This window comes from Ranitomeya variabilis, chromosome 3, assembly GCF_051348905.1.
Source record: "Ranitomeya variabilis isolate aRanVar5 chromosome 3, aRanVar5.hap1, whole genome shotgun sequence".
Classification (NCBI taxonomy): Eukaryota; Metazoa; Chordata; class Amphibia; order Anura; family Dendrobatidae; genus Ranitomeya; species Ranitomeya variabilis.
This window is the reverse complement of record NC_135234.1, coordinates 125,636,473-125,652,608: the sequence shown is the minus strand read 5'-3', so window position 1 is coordinate 125,652,608 and position 16,136 is coordinate 125,636,473. Positions and strand designations below refer to the sequence as shown.

Genomic DNA, 16,136 nt, shown 5'->3' with positions numbered 1-16,136 from the left:
CATAAAACAACAGAAACTGAGAAACATTGGGAGGGTGCTGTGTCCCCCAATGGAGGCTCCGAGAAACAGATTTTACGGTAAGCAACCAAAAATCCTGTTTTCTCTATCGCCTCTCATTGGGGAACACAGGAACCATGGGACGTCCCAAAGCAGTCCCTAGGGTGGGAAAAACAGACTTCCATCAGGTCAGAGGACTCACCACTGCCGCCTGCAAGATCCTTCTGCCTAGGCTGGCGTCTGCCGAAGCGTAGGTATGGACCTTGTAAAATTTGGCGAAGGTGTGGATGGAAGACCAGGTTGCCGCTTTGCAAAGCTGTAGGGTGAAAGCCCTGTGGTGCACCGCCCAGGAGGCGCCGACTGCCCGGGTAGAGTGAGTTTTTATCCCAGGAGGGGGCACTCTGTTCTTGACCCGGTAAGCCTCCAGAATTGCCGTTCTGATCCAGCGAGCAATAGTCGCTTTAGAAGCCGGGAGGCCTCTACGCGTGCCATCAGGAAAGACGAAAAGAGAATCCGTCTTCCAGAAAGCAGATGTTCTATCCAGGTAGATCCTCACTGCCCTGATGAGGTCCAGCTTGTTCATCGCTTGCTCCAGAGGATGAGTCGGAGCTGGACAAAAAGAAGGTAGAACGATGTCCTCGTTGAGGTGGAAGGTGGAAACCACCTTAGGAAGGAAGGAAGGCGGAAGCCTGAGGACCACCTTGTCTTGATGAATGACCAAGAATGGAGGTCGGCAAGACAGGGCCGCCAACTCGGAAACGCGGCAGATAGAAGTGATGGCCACAAGAAAGGCCACCTTCCATGTTAAAACTGACAGGGGAACCTCCCTGAGAGGCTCAAAGGGGGAAACCCTCAGAATGTCCAGTACCAGATTTAGATCCCATGAATCCATCGGGGCCCTATACGGAGGGACAGCATGGGCTGCTCCTTGAAGGAAGGTCTTAACCTGTGGCCGAGAAGATCAGGTCTTCTGAAAAAGGATGGAGAGTGCAGAAACCTGGCCCTTTAGGGAACTAAGAGCAAGGCCCGAATCCAGTCCTGCCTGAAGGAAGGCCAAGATGGAAGGCAGGGAAAAGGACATAGATGAAACGCGGTTGGACTCGCACCAACAGAAGTAAGCCTTCCAGGTACGATAGTAGATCCTGGAAGACGAAAGCTTCCGAGCCTGGATCATGGTGTGAATCACCCGGTCCGAAAGGCCGGACGCTCTTAGAACTGCGGTCTCAACAGCCACGCCGTTAAACTGAGCGACCGAGAATTCGGGTGGCAGATCGGACCCTGAGACAGCAGATCGGGCCTGTCTGGAAGGCGCCAGGTGGCGTCCACGAGAAGGTTGACGATCTTCGCGAACCAAGCTCTCCTTGGCCAATCCAGCTCGATCAGAATGACCGGCACCCCTTCTGCTTTGATCTTCTTCAACAGTTTGGGAAGCAAGGGAAGGGGTGGGAACAGGTAGGGCAGCACGAACCGTGACCAAGGAATGGCCAGAGCGTTGACGCCCACTGCAAGAGGATCGCGAGACCTGGAGACGAACTGAGGAACCTTCCTGTTCGTACGAGACGCCGTGAGGTCCACATCCGGAGTCCCTTATCGAAGACAAATCTGATGGAATACTTCTTGGTGCAAGGACCATTCTCCTGCCGCGAGACCCTCGCGGCTGAGGAATTCGGCGGCCCAATTGTCCACGCCGGGGATATGCACCGCGGATATCACTGAAACCGTTGCCTCTGCCCAGAGGAGGATCTTGGATACCTCAACAAGGGCCAAGGAGCTCCGAGTCCCCCCCTGATGGTTAACATAAGCCACAGCTGTGGCATTGTCCGTCTGGATACGGATTGGTAGGCCCTTGAGAATCCTTTCCCAGTGACGGAGGGACAGAAAAATGGCCCGAATCACGAGGACATTGATCGGCAGAGATGACTCCTGCGCCGGTAGCGATTTGGTTCGAATCCAGCTCCGAAACATCCTCCGAAGGCGCATCTGAGAACGCCTCGCCTGACTCAGGGGAGGAGGACCGGGGGGAAGTCGACCGCAGAGAAGGACCGTGTGGTGAGATGGAGCGAGAATTGGACTCAGACCGGCGTTCCTGTCTGGACCTTTTGCGGCTTGCAATGGAGGGCTCGGACGAAGCTTCCCGCGACCCGCTGGCTAGTGCGGGAGTCTGCAGGGGTAATCGGTCCAGCACTGGCACCAGAGTTTGAGACACCCGTGTTAGATCTGCCACCGATTGTGACAGAGAGGAAACCCAGCCTGGGGTGGGGGTATCGCTCTCAAGCGGAGCAGCCGGGGGATCCTGGGCGGTGGGAACAATTGGGTTGCTGCAGGCCTGACAGAGTGGAGAGGACTGACCTGAGGGAAGTTTGCAGTTACAAAACGAACATGCAAAGTATTTGACTAAGGCAGAGGAATTAGAGGAAGAAGTAGGAGGACGAGAGCGGCCCCCTTTAGAGGTAGACATTTTGAAGGGTCCCTGAAGAAATGCCAGAGGGTTAGGGGACAGGGGGGCAGAGGGGAATGTCAGTCTGCAGTGCAGAGCTACTCACGGCAGACGAAAACTGAATCCAGGTGGAGGACGTCGTCCGGCTTGCGGGTGGACCTCCGGGGAAGACTGTAGACAGGAAGGCGATAAGAGCTCCTGCCACAATTCAAGAGGAACCGCAGGAAAAATGCCAGATTGCGCGCTCTGCAAGGTGGTGGAGCGGCGGTTTGTGGTGCCATCGAAGTGGGGAGGGTGGAGTCTGCTGAGCACCCAGGAGCACCAAGATGGCGCTGGTGGGCGGAGAATGTGGGGAGAAGGTCATCGGGCGGGAGAAAAGCCCGCCCGAGCAAACCGGAAGTGGCAGAGTCGCGGCGCCAGAAGTAGGCCCCGGCCGAAGCCGGGGACTAAATTAGAAGTCGGCGGCCGCTGGAGAGGACCGCGAGTCAGCTCCGAAAGGTACGGCCGCCGGGGAAAACAGCGTGGCTGCCTGTAGGGGGCCGTGCCGAACAGAGCAAGGATGCGGCCGCAGGCAAGGCAGTTCGACTGCCTGTAAAAGTGCGGCCGCCGCCGTGGAGGAAGCAACGCGGCCGGTCACCAGGGCCGCCGCGCAAACGCTACTGCGGAGGTCTGTGCCAGAAAAAGTGCGGCCGCAGGCAAAGTAGTGTGGAAGCGCCCATATTTCCCCACTCTTGTAGCAGAGAATCCGCAGAGACCCCCCAAGGAGAGACTGATAGGGAGGGAAAAGGATACTCACCTAAACATCCCACGCCGTCCGGTACTAACCTTAAAACGTGGAAGGTATTAGACGTCCATGGAACTGGTGATGGATGTCCTCGTCTCCTCCAACCGATAGGCTCTGGTGGGCGAGTGGGTGGGGGACGGAGCTAGGACCGGACTTCTGAGCACGCTTGTGTGCCAGGATCTTGGTCCTGCTGTTGGATCTATGAGGATACGGGGTGGCAGTACACCCAATACTCATAGTCCGTATTGTGGGATTACAGGTGTGACTATTCACCCTGTATCCCTCCGGAAAAACCTGAAAGAGAAACGACGCACATTGAGGTAGATAAGGGTCTAATGAAAGACCCGTGTCCACCTCCTACTGACACTAAGCTAAACTGAAGTGCATAATGCCAGTCGGTGGGGTGTACACTGCAGAGGAGGAGCTAACTTTTTTTGTGCATAGTGTCAGCCTCCTATTGGCAGCAGCATACACCAATGGTTCCTGTGTCCCCCAATGAGAGGCGATAAAGAAAAATAAATAAAAAGCAGATAGATTAGAGAGGGAAAGGAAGGTATTTTTTAATCAAAGGATATTAGAAAAGTGATTAAATTATTACAATAAATAGACATTTACGATTACATCAACATAAGGTTTTGGACCACCCCTCTAATTGAGATCTCACAGACAGCACTTATTGTTCAATGCCACACAATCATGCTATCATTAATAGAAGTTATAAGTTATACCATGAAAAATGACGTATCTGCATAATAGTTGAACTGTACTCTGGAGGCGTCTTTTTGTTCACCAGGAGACAGGTCATTAATTAATGAAGCAGGAAGAAGAATGGACGCACCACTGTTTGCTGGAGCTTGGGAACCCAAAGATACCTTTCCATAAAAAGAATAAAATGACATTAATACAAATAGTATCTGCCTACAAATCAATGCCAGTAATAATAAACAATTAAATATGAGGGTATTTATCATTGCTGGTATAAAAAGTCACAAATTATTGCGCACGCTATATTGTACAACAATTTCCAACTTTTTCTTTGTTTTCTCGCCACTCAGTTTTTGTATACAGTGGCAGAGCTTAGTGAAAGGATGAGTGATCAGTTGTGCCCTGACAAAGTTACTGTAACTTACAGCAGAAATTTCTGTAAATTATAGTGCAAATCTACCCCAGCTATTAATTTTCTGCAGCACAAACTGCTAGAGATTTATTTAGAGGTGTGTTTGCAGTGGCTTCTTATTTCTCTCTCATTACTAAAAGTAGCACACAGTGTGGAAAAATTCATATAAGATTGCGGGGGCTTGCAACATTGGGAACATAGACCTCCAGATGTTTATGGCCATTTCTAATAATACTACATTAGTATGTTTTCATTTTTCTAAGCAATGCAACCGTTACAATTAATTGATATATATCCTACCTGTAGACCAGATGAGGAGTTCACACTGAAAGAAGTTCCTGTGAAAGAACTGTCATTGACTTTACTCACTGCCAGTGCCAAGGACTGAGAGGTCACATTTATGGAATTTCCAGGGAAAATCAGCTGTAAACCAATTTTATCCACTATTTTAATTAACCTATAAATACAAAAGAAAACACACTTAGGCAATCCATTCTGGACATAATCTGCATATACTGGAAACTAGTGATGAGTGAACGTGCTCAGATAAGGTGTTATCCGAGCATGCTCGCATGCTAACCAAGTGTCTTTGGCGTACCCGAAAAATATGTTCGTGTCCCCGTGGCTGTATGTCTCGCGGCTGTTTGACAGCCACAACACATGCAGGAATTGCCTGTTTGTTAGTCAATCCCTGCATGTGTTGCAGCTGTCAAACAGCCGCGAGACATGCAGGCGCAGGACTCGAACATATAACTTGAGCACGCCGAAGTCACTCGGGTAGCACATGAGCATGCTCAGATAACACCTTATCCAAACACGTTCACTCATCATTACTGGAGACCAATTATGAGAACTACATCTCAGAGAGCTCATAATGTTAGAGGGATCTGCCATCACTCAGATCCTGGTGATTCACAAGAGATATTTTAGACTGATACAGACCGAATTACCTGTTAGAAACTGGTCCAAGAAGAGCTTGTGAGACATTTAAAAAAGAGTTTATGGTATTGAGAAAATCTGGTGCATCATCAGCACTCACTTCTCCTGACAACATGTTTTCTAACTGGGACACAATGCTGTTTACAATGGATGAATTGAGATTTCCGGAATTGAGGATGTTTGAAATTTTTTTCAAAGTATCTTTGAAAAAGAAAAAAAAGTAAGTAAGCAATTAGCAGAAACTTCAGGGAATACATTTTGACAAGCGTTACTGGTAATGTTATACATTTCTTTGAAAAATAACTGCAGTGTGCATGATGTATACACAATAATACTGACGCTTAAAGGGAATCTGTCAAGACATTTACCCCTATCATGTAATAGAAGGGCTTTATTGACTCCTAATGATGTATCTAATCATTAATTTATTACAAATAACTGTTAGTGCAGTTAGCGAAAAAACAATGCTTAGTCCTCGTGCTTGTGTACCTGGGCTTGTATGGGAACGCCATCACACATCCCTGCATTTTGCTTATATTACGTCCACAGTGGAGTGTCAGACAAACCATTGTGAACAGGGAGAGCAATGAAGAGAGCAGTCCCCTTTCCCCCCGCTTTGTCTGCATAGTGGATTTCTTCCAAGGCAGAACCAAACCTGTCCACGTGTGGTGGTGTGTGGTTTTGTAGTCATTTTTTTCAATCCTATGCTCTTCAATTGAGCCAAGCTTTTGAAAGTTTTGGCCATGACTATAGTAATATGGCTTCTGCAGTTCTGCACTAATGGACTTTCACACAAAAGTGCATGACAAAACACTGATTATTAGCAAAAGCTATTCACCTCTACATTTAATTATTATCCCAGTAAATGCACTATATTTTAGTTATACGTGGACATTTTCTAAAACATACAGTAATTGCATACAAACCAGCACACATATCAATATTAAACATATACAGGAACAAGAACAAAACATTCACTAGATATTGCAATATTATATTGAATGGGAGTGGAGATTTTCACACAACTAAGAGAGTACTTCAGGTTTACCTTTAGTGCTTGGTGATTTTGTAGTGTTGGCTGCAGTATAGACAGTGGTATATGTAGTAGTTCTTGTAGGTCCACTGTTGGCTGTAACATTAGATTCACTACTAGTAGTCCTTTTAGGGCCACTGATAGCTGTTGTCTTAGGTCTTGTAGAAGTTTGATAGTTATCTTCACTGTGAGTCGTAGTCATAGATCCTTGATCACCCGTTGATTTGGACTCACTGTTAACAGTTGTTGTATTACCAAGATTAACTGTTACATTAGTTCCACTATTAACTGATGTACTTTCACTGTTAATAGTAGTTTTTGATTTACTGTTTGTTGTTAATGTACCATCACCTTTACGTGTTGCACTGGAATCAATATCAATAGTTGTACTGAGATCAGCATCCAGAGTTGTGTTAGATAAAATATTAAAAGTTGTACTTGATCCTTTGGTAAAAGTTGTAGAAGGTCGACGGTAAACAATTGTACTAGTTCCATTAATAACAGTTGTACCAAGTGCTCCACTGTTGCCGGCAGTTGTTGTCTGGACTCCTCCAGTGCTGCTCCCTCCACTTCCAGAACTGCCATTGGTAGAACAGGCAGGGAAAGAGATATAGCTGCAAAAGCAAGAACAAACTTACAGTTTAATAATGTTTGTTGTCCCTCTTTTCTGTGGGGAGTTACAGCTGTAATAAGTAAAATGACCTGTGATATTGTGTCATGTTCCCTACACCTGGCCCTCCTTCCACTAGTATATATAACTCACTTCCTGCAGCACATAGAAAACGTGCTAATCTTATCAACTTTCAGTACATGCCTTCTCCTGTCTCTTTTAATTGTGCCCTCTGGAACTTACAGTCAGTGCATAACAAGCTTCCCTACATCCATGACTTCGTCCTTTCCAATTCCCTTAACTTTCTGGCTCTCACTAAAAACTGGATCCAAAAATCAGACACTGCCGCTGCTGATGCGTTCTCGTATGAAGGGCTACAATTTTCACATAGCCTCAGACCCCCAGGTAGGCCATCAGATCCTAAAGGTACCTTCACACTAAACGATATCGCTAGCGATCCGTGACGTTGCAGCGTCCTGGCTAGCAATATCGTTTAGTTTGACACGCAGCAGCGATCAGGATCCTGCTGTGATATCGCTGGTCGTTGAACAAAGTTCAGAACTTTATTTGGTCGTCAGACCGGCGTGTATCGTCGTGTTTGACACCAAAAGCAACGATACCAGCGATGTTTTACACTGGTAACCAGGGTAAACATCGGGTTACTAAGCGCAGGGCCGCGCTTAGTAACCCGATGTTTACCCTGGTTACCAGTGTAAAATGTAAAAAAAACAAACAGTACATACTCACCTTCGCGTCCCCCGGCGTCCGCTTCCCACACTGACTGAGCGCCGTAAAGTGAAAGTGAAAGCACAGCACAGCGGTGACGTCACCGCTCTGCTGTTATGGCCGGCGCTCAGTTAGTGCAGGAAGCGGACGCCGGGGGACGCGAATGTAAGTATGTACTGTTTGTTTTTTTTACATTTTACGCTGGTAACCAGGGTAAACATCGGGTTACTAAGCGCGGCCCTGCGCTTAACAACCCGATGTTTACCCTGGTTACCCGGGGGCCTCGGCATTGTTGGTCGCTGGAGAGCTGTCTGTGTGACAGCTCTCCAGCGATCAAACAGCGACGCTGCAGCGATCGGCATCGTTGTCGCTATCGCTGCAGCGTCGCTTAATGTGAAGGTACCTTAAGGCCTACTAGAGGGAGTTATAGTTATAGGTTTAGTAATATCATCTCTGATGACTGCTGCCCTGACTCCCTGTTTCATATCTTAACTTGGGTGCTTTTTTGTATATTCATATTTGTTTTTATTATATCATTACTAATATAATATATTTTTTAAAGGGTTTCCTCTGCATGGATTTGGTTGGTTCTCCATATGCGACATGGCTTCTGTTCTCGATTGCAGCCATTTTTGCATTAAAAAAAGTACTCCTTCCCTTCTGAAACCTGCTGTGCACCCAAATAGTAGTATTCCCACACATATGGGGAATCGGTGTACTCAGGAGAAATGGCACTTTTTGGATCCATTTTCTTCTATTACCCTCGAGAAAATAAAAAAATTAGAGCTAAAATAAATTTTGGGGGTAAAATGTGATTTTTTTATTTTCACAGCTCTAATTTATAAACTTTTGCGAAGCACCTGGGGGGTTCAAGGTGCTCAGTACACATTATTATTATTATACATTTTTAAAGCGCCATTTATTCTATGGCGCTTTACATGTGAACGGGGCAAATATAGACAAGTACAATAAACATGAGTAAAACAAGGCACACACAAGTACAGGAGGAGAGAGGACCCTGCCCGCGAGGGCTCACAGTCTACACGTCTAGATATATTCCTTAATGGATCTAGTTTCCAAAATGGGGTCACTTGTGGGGGGTTTCCACTGTTCTTCAAATGCACCATGGTGTCCGCTAATTATTCCAGCAAATTCTACGTTCAAAAAGTCAAAATGGCGCTCTTTCCCTTCCGAGACCTGCCGTGTGCCCAAACAGTGGATATCCCTCACATATGGGGTATTGAAATACTCATGAGAAATTGCACAATAAATTGCACAATAAATTTTAGGGTCCATTTACTCGTGTTACACTGGTAAAAATAACAAATTTGGAGCTAAAGTTAAATTTTTGTGAAAAAAAGTTAAATGATCATTTTTTCCTTCCAGTTTGTTTTAGTTCCTGTGAAGCACCGGAAGAGTTAATAAACTTCTTGAATGTGTTTTTTTTTTCACCTTGAGGGGTGCAGTTTTTAGAATGGTGTCAGTTTGGGGAATTTGCTGTCATATAGGCTCCCCAAAGTCACTTCAAATGTGATGTGGTCCTTAAAACATGGTTTGTAAATTTTGTTGGAAAAATGAAAAATCGCTAATCAACTTTTAACCCATCTAACTTCCTAACAGAAAAAAATTATGTTTCCAAAATTGTGTTGATGTAAAGTAGACATGTGGGAAATGTTATTTATTAACTATTATGTGACACGACTCTTTGATTTAAGGGCACAAAAATTGTTTGAAAATTGTATAATTGTTAATTTCTTTTGCCAAATTTCAGTTTTTTCATAAATAAACGCAAGTCATATCAAAGAAATTTTACCACTACCATGAAGTACAATATGTCAAGAAAACACCTGATGAAGACGGTACTTCCGTTGAAACTCGTTGTTGTTTAAACCCCATTATGGTGTCAGAGTTTACTTTTGGCGCTCCTTTGACCGAGTTTCACCCTTTTTCTGTTTCTGTCCTCCTTCGGAGGTGTTCGGCTGTAGCTGCGGGGGGACTGTGCGCCCTCCCCTCACTAGGGCTACCTATCCAGTGCTCCTAAAGAATCCACCTGTTACTGACTTTGCCTGTGTATAAGACTTGTGGGTCGTAATTTTCCATTAGGCCTTGAGGAATAATTCTGTTTGCATTCAAAAAGCGTTGCCATATTGTTTTCCCACTCCCTCTTTGCACTAACATAGAATTTTTAATTGCTTGAATAAACTGGATCATTTTTATAACTAACAGATGCTGGAATTCCTCCCTTTGGTATTACAGGATATTACATCAGCAGACAAGTAAATGTTAAAGCCCAATATGGCTACTTTCACACTAGCGTCGTGCACTGGACGTCGCTATGCGTCGTTTTGTAGAAAAAACGCATCCTGCAAAAGTGCTTGCAGGATGCGTTTTTTCTCCATTGACTTGCATTAGCGATGCAGTGCGACGCATTGCCACACGTCGCAACCGTCGTACGACGGTTGCGTCGGACCGTCGCCACCAAAAAACATTGCGTGTAACGTTTTTTGGTGCGTCATTCCCGTATTTTCCGACCGCGCATGCGCGGCCGGAACTCCGCTCCCGCCTCGACGCACCTCACAATGGGGCAGCGGATGCGTTGAAAAACAGCATCCGCTGCCCCCGTTGTGCGGCGCATTCACTGTTAGCGTCGGTACATCGCAACGACGCAATTCGTCGTGCGTCGTCCGATGCTAGTGTGAAAGTAGCCTATAGCGGTAGTACGAAAAAATAACAGAACAATATTTTGCCACTAAAAATGCTGTTTTATGTAAAAGAAAAATAAACACAAAATGTAAACGTAAAGATAGGCAACTATACCATCACTCATATGATGTACACAGTAAAAAAAAAAAACACAACAAAAATGTAGTATTTCATTATACTGACACAAAAAAGTGGTACCACTGAAAACGTCATCTTGTCCCTCAATCAGGGCGGCTCATCAACTTCAAATTTTTTCTATGTGCAGCCCATTTACCTTGCCAAGTTTGGGACCCATATCCTAATGTATACAACCAGGTAAGTGCATTTACACAAACTAAACAGAAATCTAAATTCAGTGATTTGTAATACTCCTTACTGAAAACAAGTCTTTAGGAAATAGGAGAATTGATATATGAGCTCCTCTTAGTATATCTGCATCATGAGGCAAGTTTAGTAGCACACAAACTGACCAAACATGTATGAGAAGAGCTACAAGATGCCGTGATTTACAGGAATTTGTCCCAGTGACTGCTACCCATTAATAAAGCGTATTAGCATTTTGTGCATATGGTTTAGAACAAAGAAAAAGAATGAAGTGAAAATGGACTCACCAGCTGGAGAATGGACAGTTCTCGGGGCAACAGCAGTAATCTATATTAAATACAAGAATACATCAGAATTCTAACACCAACACCCCCTCAAATTTTATAAAAGAATAGGAAAATTATTGACATGCAAAAATAGATTTGTATACTGATTTAACGGGTTTACTCTGTTTTACAGTATCTGTATGGTTTAATGAACAATATATGCTGAAAAAGGAAATGATTTCATAGTAGGTTTCATTCATTCATTCATTTTAATGTTTCAACACTTTCTAGACATGAAACATGTAGGGTGTGAAAAAGCACCCCAGTTTTGTCACACATATGGACCCCTGTTGTGAGTTCTGCTCTTGGGCTCCCTCCTGTGGTTTTGAGTGGTATAGCTGCTTCTTGGATTTAGCATTAGCAGCTGCTTCCACTGATCGTCTTTCTGGCTCAGCTATTTTGGTCTGGCCTTGGCCCTCAGTCAGTGCCAGTTGTCAATTGTTCCTGCTTGGAGCCACTGCTCTTTTGGATTTCCCTGACACTCTGTCCAGTTCAGCAAAGATAAGTCCTTGCTTGTCCTTTTGCAGTCCATTTGTTGTGGACTTTATTGTTCAGCACATTCTATGTTTTGCTCATTTGTCCAGCTTATCAGTATGGATCTATTTAGCTAAGCTGGAAGCTCTGGGCTGCAGATTTTGCCCTCCACACCTTTAGTCAGGTGTGGAGATTTTTGCATATCTCTGCGGTGGACTTTTTCTAGTTTTTATTACTGACCGCACAGTGTTCTTTCCTTACTATGTATAGCTAGAAGTGGCCTCCTTTGCTAAATCTTGTTTCATACTATGTATGTCATTTCCTTCTCCTCTCACAGTCAATATTTGTGGGGGGCTATCCTATCCTTTGGGGATTTTCTCTGAGGCAAGATAGCTTTCCTATTTCTACCTTTAGGGGTAGCTAGTTCTCCGGCTGTGACGAGGTGTCCAGGGAGTGACAGGAACATCCCACGGCTACTTCTAGTGTTGTGTTAAGATCAGGAACTGCGGTCTGTATAGTTACCACCTGCTCAGAGCTAGTCGCATGTCGCTCCTAAATTACCAGTCCATAACAGTACAACTGGCCAAAAATGAGTTGAATGCATCTCAAAAGAAGGAAAAGAAAAAGAGTTCTGAGCCATTTTTTTTTCTTTAGTCTGTTTTGTCTTTTTCCTTCCTCTTAATCTCTGGGTGGATTTGGGCACGGACATGGATGTTCAGGGTCTGTTTTCTCGTGTGGATCAGCTTGCTGCAAGAGTTCAGAGTATCCAAGATTATGTTGTTCAGACTCCAGCCTTAGAGCCTAGAATTCCTACTCCAGATTTGTTTTACGGGGATAGATCTAAGTTTTTGAACTTTAAAAATAACTGCAAATTGTTTTTTGCTCTGAAACCCCGTTCCTCTGGTGACCCCACTCAGCAAGTTAAAATAGTTATTTCTCTGCTGCGTGGTGACCCTCAGGACTGGGCATTCTCCCTTGAGTCAGGGGATCCGGCATTGCTTAATGTAGATACATTTTTTCAATCGCTCGGATTATTGTATGACGAACCTAACTCTGTGGATCATGAGGAAAAAACCTTGTTGGCTCTGTGCCAGAGTCAGGAAGCGGCAGAATTATACTGCCAGAAATTTAGAAAATGGTCTGTGCTCACTAAATGGAATGAGGACGCTCTGGCAGCAATTTTCAGAAAGGGTCTTTCTGAAGCCCTTAAAGATGTTATGGTGGGGTTCCCCACGCCTGTTGGTCTGAGCGAATCTATGTCTCTAGCCATTCAGATCGATCGCCGCCTGCGTGAGCGCAAAGTGGTGCACCATATGGCAGCATCCTCTGAGCGGAGTCCTGAGCCTATGCAATGTGATAGGATTCTGACTAGAGCGGAACAGAGGGGATACAGACGTCAGAATGGGCTGTGTTTTTACTGTGGTGATTCAACTCATACTATTTCTGATTGCCCTAAGCGTATTAAGAGGGTCGCTAGGTCTGTTACCATCAGTACCGTACAGCCTAAGTTTCTCCTGTCTCTGACCCTGATTTGCTCATTGTCATCTTTTTCTGTCATGGCATTTGTGGATTCAGGCGCTGCCCTGAACTTAATGGACTTAGAATTTGCCAGGCGCTGTGGTTTTTCTTTGCAACCTTTGCAGAGCCCTATTCCTTTGAGGGGTATTGATGCTACACCGTTGGCCAAGAATAAACCTCAGTATTGGACTCAGTTGACTATGTGCATGGCTCCAGCACATCAGGAAGATTGTCGTTTTCTGGTGTTGCATAATTTACATGATGTTGTTGTACTGGGTTTTCCATGGTTACAAGTACCCAATCCAGTGTTGGATTGGAAATCGATGTCTGTGACTAGTTGGGGTTGTCAAGGGGTACATAGTGACGTTCCTTTAATGTCAATTTCCTCTTCCCCCTCTTCTCATGTTCCTGGATTTTTGTCAGATTTCCAGGATGTATTCGATGAGCCCAAGTCCAGTTCCCTTCCTCCACATAGGGACTGTGATTGTGCTATTGACTTGATTCCAGGCTCTAAGTTCCCTAAGGGCCGACTTTTCAACCTGTCTGTGCCAGAACATACCGCTATGCGGAGCTATGTTAAGGAGTCCTTGGAGAAGGGGCATATTCGGCCGTCTTTGTCACCATTGGGAGTCTCATGTGAAGCAGGTCAGGATGGTATTCCAGATCCTTCGTGATAATGCTCTATTTGTGAAGGGGTCTAAGTGCCTATTTGGAGTTCAGAAGGTCTCTTTTTTGGGGGTTATTTTTTCTCCTTCGTCTATAGAAATGGATCCTGTTAAGGTCCAAGCCATTCATGACTGGATTCAACCCAAATCTGTGAAGAGCCTTCAGAAATTTTTGGGCTTTGCTAATTTTTATCGCCGTTTCATTGCCAACTTCTCTAGTGTGGTTAAGCCCCTGACCGATTTGACGAAGAAAGGCGCTGATGTGACAAATTGGTCCTCTGAGGCTGTTGAGGCCTTTCAGGAGCTTAAGTGCCGATTTACTTCTGCCCCTGTCTTGCGTCAGCCGGATGTGTCTCTTCCTTTTCAGGTTGAGGTTGACACTTCTGAGATTGGGGCAGGGGCCGTTTTGTCACAGAGGAATTCTGATGGTTCCTTGATGAAACCATGTGCCTTCTTTTCCCGAAAGTTTTCGCCTGCGGAACGCAATTATGATGTCGGCAATCGGGAGTTGTTGGCTATGAAGTGGGCAATTGAGGAGTGGCGACATTGGCTTGAGGGGGCCAAGCACCGTATTGTGGTCTTGACCGATCATAAGAATCTGATTTACCTCGAGTCGGCCAAGCGGCTGAACCCTAGACAGGCTCGATGGTCCCTGTTTTTCTCCCGTTTCGATTTTGTGGTTTCATATCTTCCGGGATCTAAGAATGTTAAAGCGGATGCCCTCTCTAGGAGTTTTTTGCCTGATTCTCCTGGAGTTCTTGAGCCGGTTGGCATTCTTAGGGAAGGGGTGATTCTTTCTGCCATCTCCCCTGATTTACGGCGGGTGCTTCAGGAATTTCAGGCTGATAAACCTGACCGCTGTCCTGTGGGGAAGCTGTTTGTTCCTGATAGATGGACAAGTAAGGTAATTTCTGAGGTCCATTGTTCGGTGTTGGCCGGTCATCCTGGGATTTTTGGTACCAGAGATTTGGTGGCTAGGTCCTTTTGGTGGCCTTCCTTGTCGCGGGATGTGCGTTCTTTTGTGCAGTCCTGTGGGACTTGTGCCCGGGCTAAGCCTTGCTGTTCCCGCGCTAGTGGGTTGCTTTTGCCTTTGCATGTCCCTAAGAGGCCCTGGACGCATATTTCCATGGATTTTATTTCGGATCTTCCTGTGTCCCAGAGGATGTCTGTTATCTGGGTGGTTTGTGACCGGTTCTCTAAAATGGTCCATTTGGTACCTTTGCCTAAATTGCCTTCCTCCTCTGATTTGGTTCCATTGTTTTTTCAGCATGTGGTTCGTTTGCATGGCATTCCGGAAAATATTGTGTCTGACAGAGGTTCCCAGTTTGTTTCCAGGTTTTGGCGGGCCTTTTGTGCTAGGATGAGCATTAATTTGTCTTTTTCTTCGGCGTTCCATCCTCAGACAAATGGCCAAACTGAGCAAACTAATCAAACCTTGGAAACCTATTTGAGATGCTTTGTGTCTGCTGATCAGGATGATTGGGTGGCTTTCTTGCCGTTGGCCGAGTTTGCCCTTAATAATCGGGCCAGTTCGGCTACTTTGGTTTCGCCTTTTTTTTGTAATTTTAGTTTCCATCCTCGTTTTTCTTCAGGGAAGGTTGAGCCTTCTGATTGTCCTGGTGTAGATTCTGTGATGGACAGGTTACAGCAGATTTGGAATCATGTGGTAGACAATTTGACGTTGTCTCAGGAAAAGGCTCAGCGTTTTGCTAACCGCCGTCGGTGTGTTGGTCCTCGGCTTCGTGTGGGGGATTTAGTCTGGTTATCTTCTCGTCATGTTCCTATGAAGGTTTCTTCCCCTACGTTCAAGCCTCGGTTTATTGGTCCTTATAAGATCTCTGAGATTATCAATCCAGTGTCTTTTTGTTTGGCCCTTCCAGCCTCTTTTGCCATACACAATGTTTTCCATAGATCTTTGTTGCGGAGATATGTGGTGCCCGTTTTTCCCTCTGTTGATCCTCCTGCCCCGGTGTTGGTTGAGGGGGAGTTGGAATATGTGGTTGAGAAAATTTTGGATTCTCGTTTTTCGAGGCGGAGGCTTCAGTATCTTGTTAAGTGGAAGGGTTATGGCCAGGAGGATAATTCTTGGGTGGTTGCCTCCGATGTCCATGCTGCCGATTTGGTTCGTGCTTTTCACTTGGCTCGTCCTGATCGGCCTGGGGGCTCTGGTGAGGGTTCAGTGACCCCTCCTCAAGGGGGGGTACTGTTGTGAGTTCCGCTCTTGGGCTCTCTCCGGTGGTTGTGAGTAGCACTTTTGTGAGTTCTGCTCTTGGGCTCCCTCCTGTGGTTTTGAGTGGTATAGCTGCTTCTTGGATTTAGCATTAGCAGCTGCTTCCACTGATCGTCTTTCTGGCTCAGCTATTTTGGTCTGGCCTTGGCCCTCAGTCAGTGCCAGTTGTCAATTGTTCCTGCTTGGAGCCACTGCTCTTTTGGATTTCCCTGACACTCTGTCCAGTTCAGCAAAGATAAGTCCTTGCTTGTCC

General features: G+C 45.6%; 1 protein-coding gene across 3 annotated transcripts in view; it reads right to left on the bottom strand.

Annotated features, from left to right (window-relative positions):
• The window catches only part of ADGRG2 (adhesion G protein-coupled receptor G2), a 225,666-nt gene that overhangs the window by 41,225 nt on the left and 168,305 nt on the right, over positions 1–16,136 (bottom strand). For all 3 annotated transcript variants that reach the window (XM_077294653.1, XM_077294652.1, XM_077294651.1), the window contains 5 exons: positions 10,958–10,997; positions 6,323–6,921; positions 5,286–5,475; positions 4,636–4,792; positions 3,947–4,090 (listed from right to left, as the gene is read on the bottom strand). In XM_077294653.1, the coding sequence (XP_077150768.1) occupies positions 3,947–4,090; positions 4,636–4,792; positions 5,286–5,475; positions 6,323–6,921; positions 10,958–10,997 (1,130 nt within the window). The remainder of the gene's footprint in view (positions 1–3,946; positions 4,091–4,635; positions 4,793–5,285; positions 5,476–6,322; positions 6,922–10,957; positions 10,998–16,136) is intronic.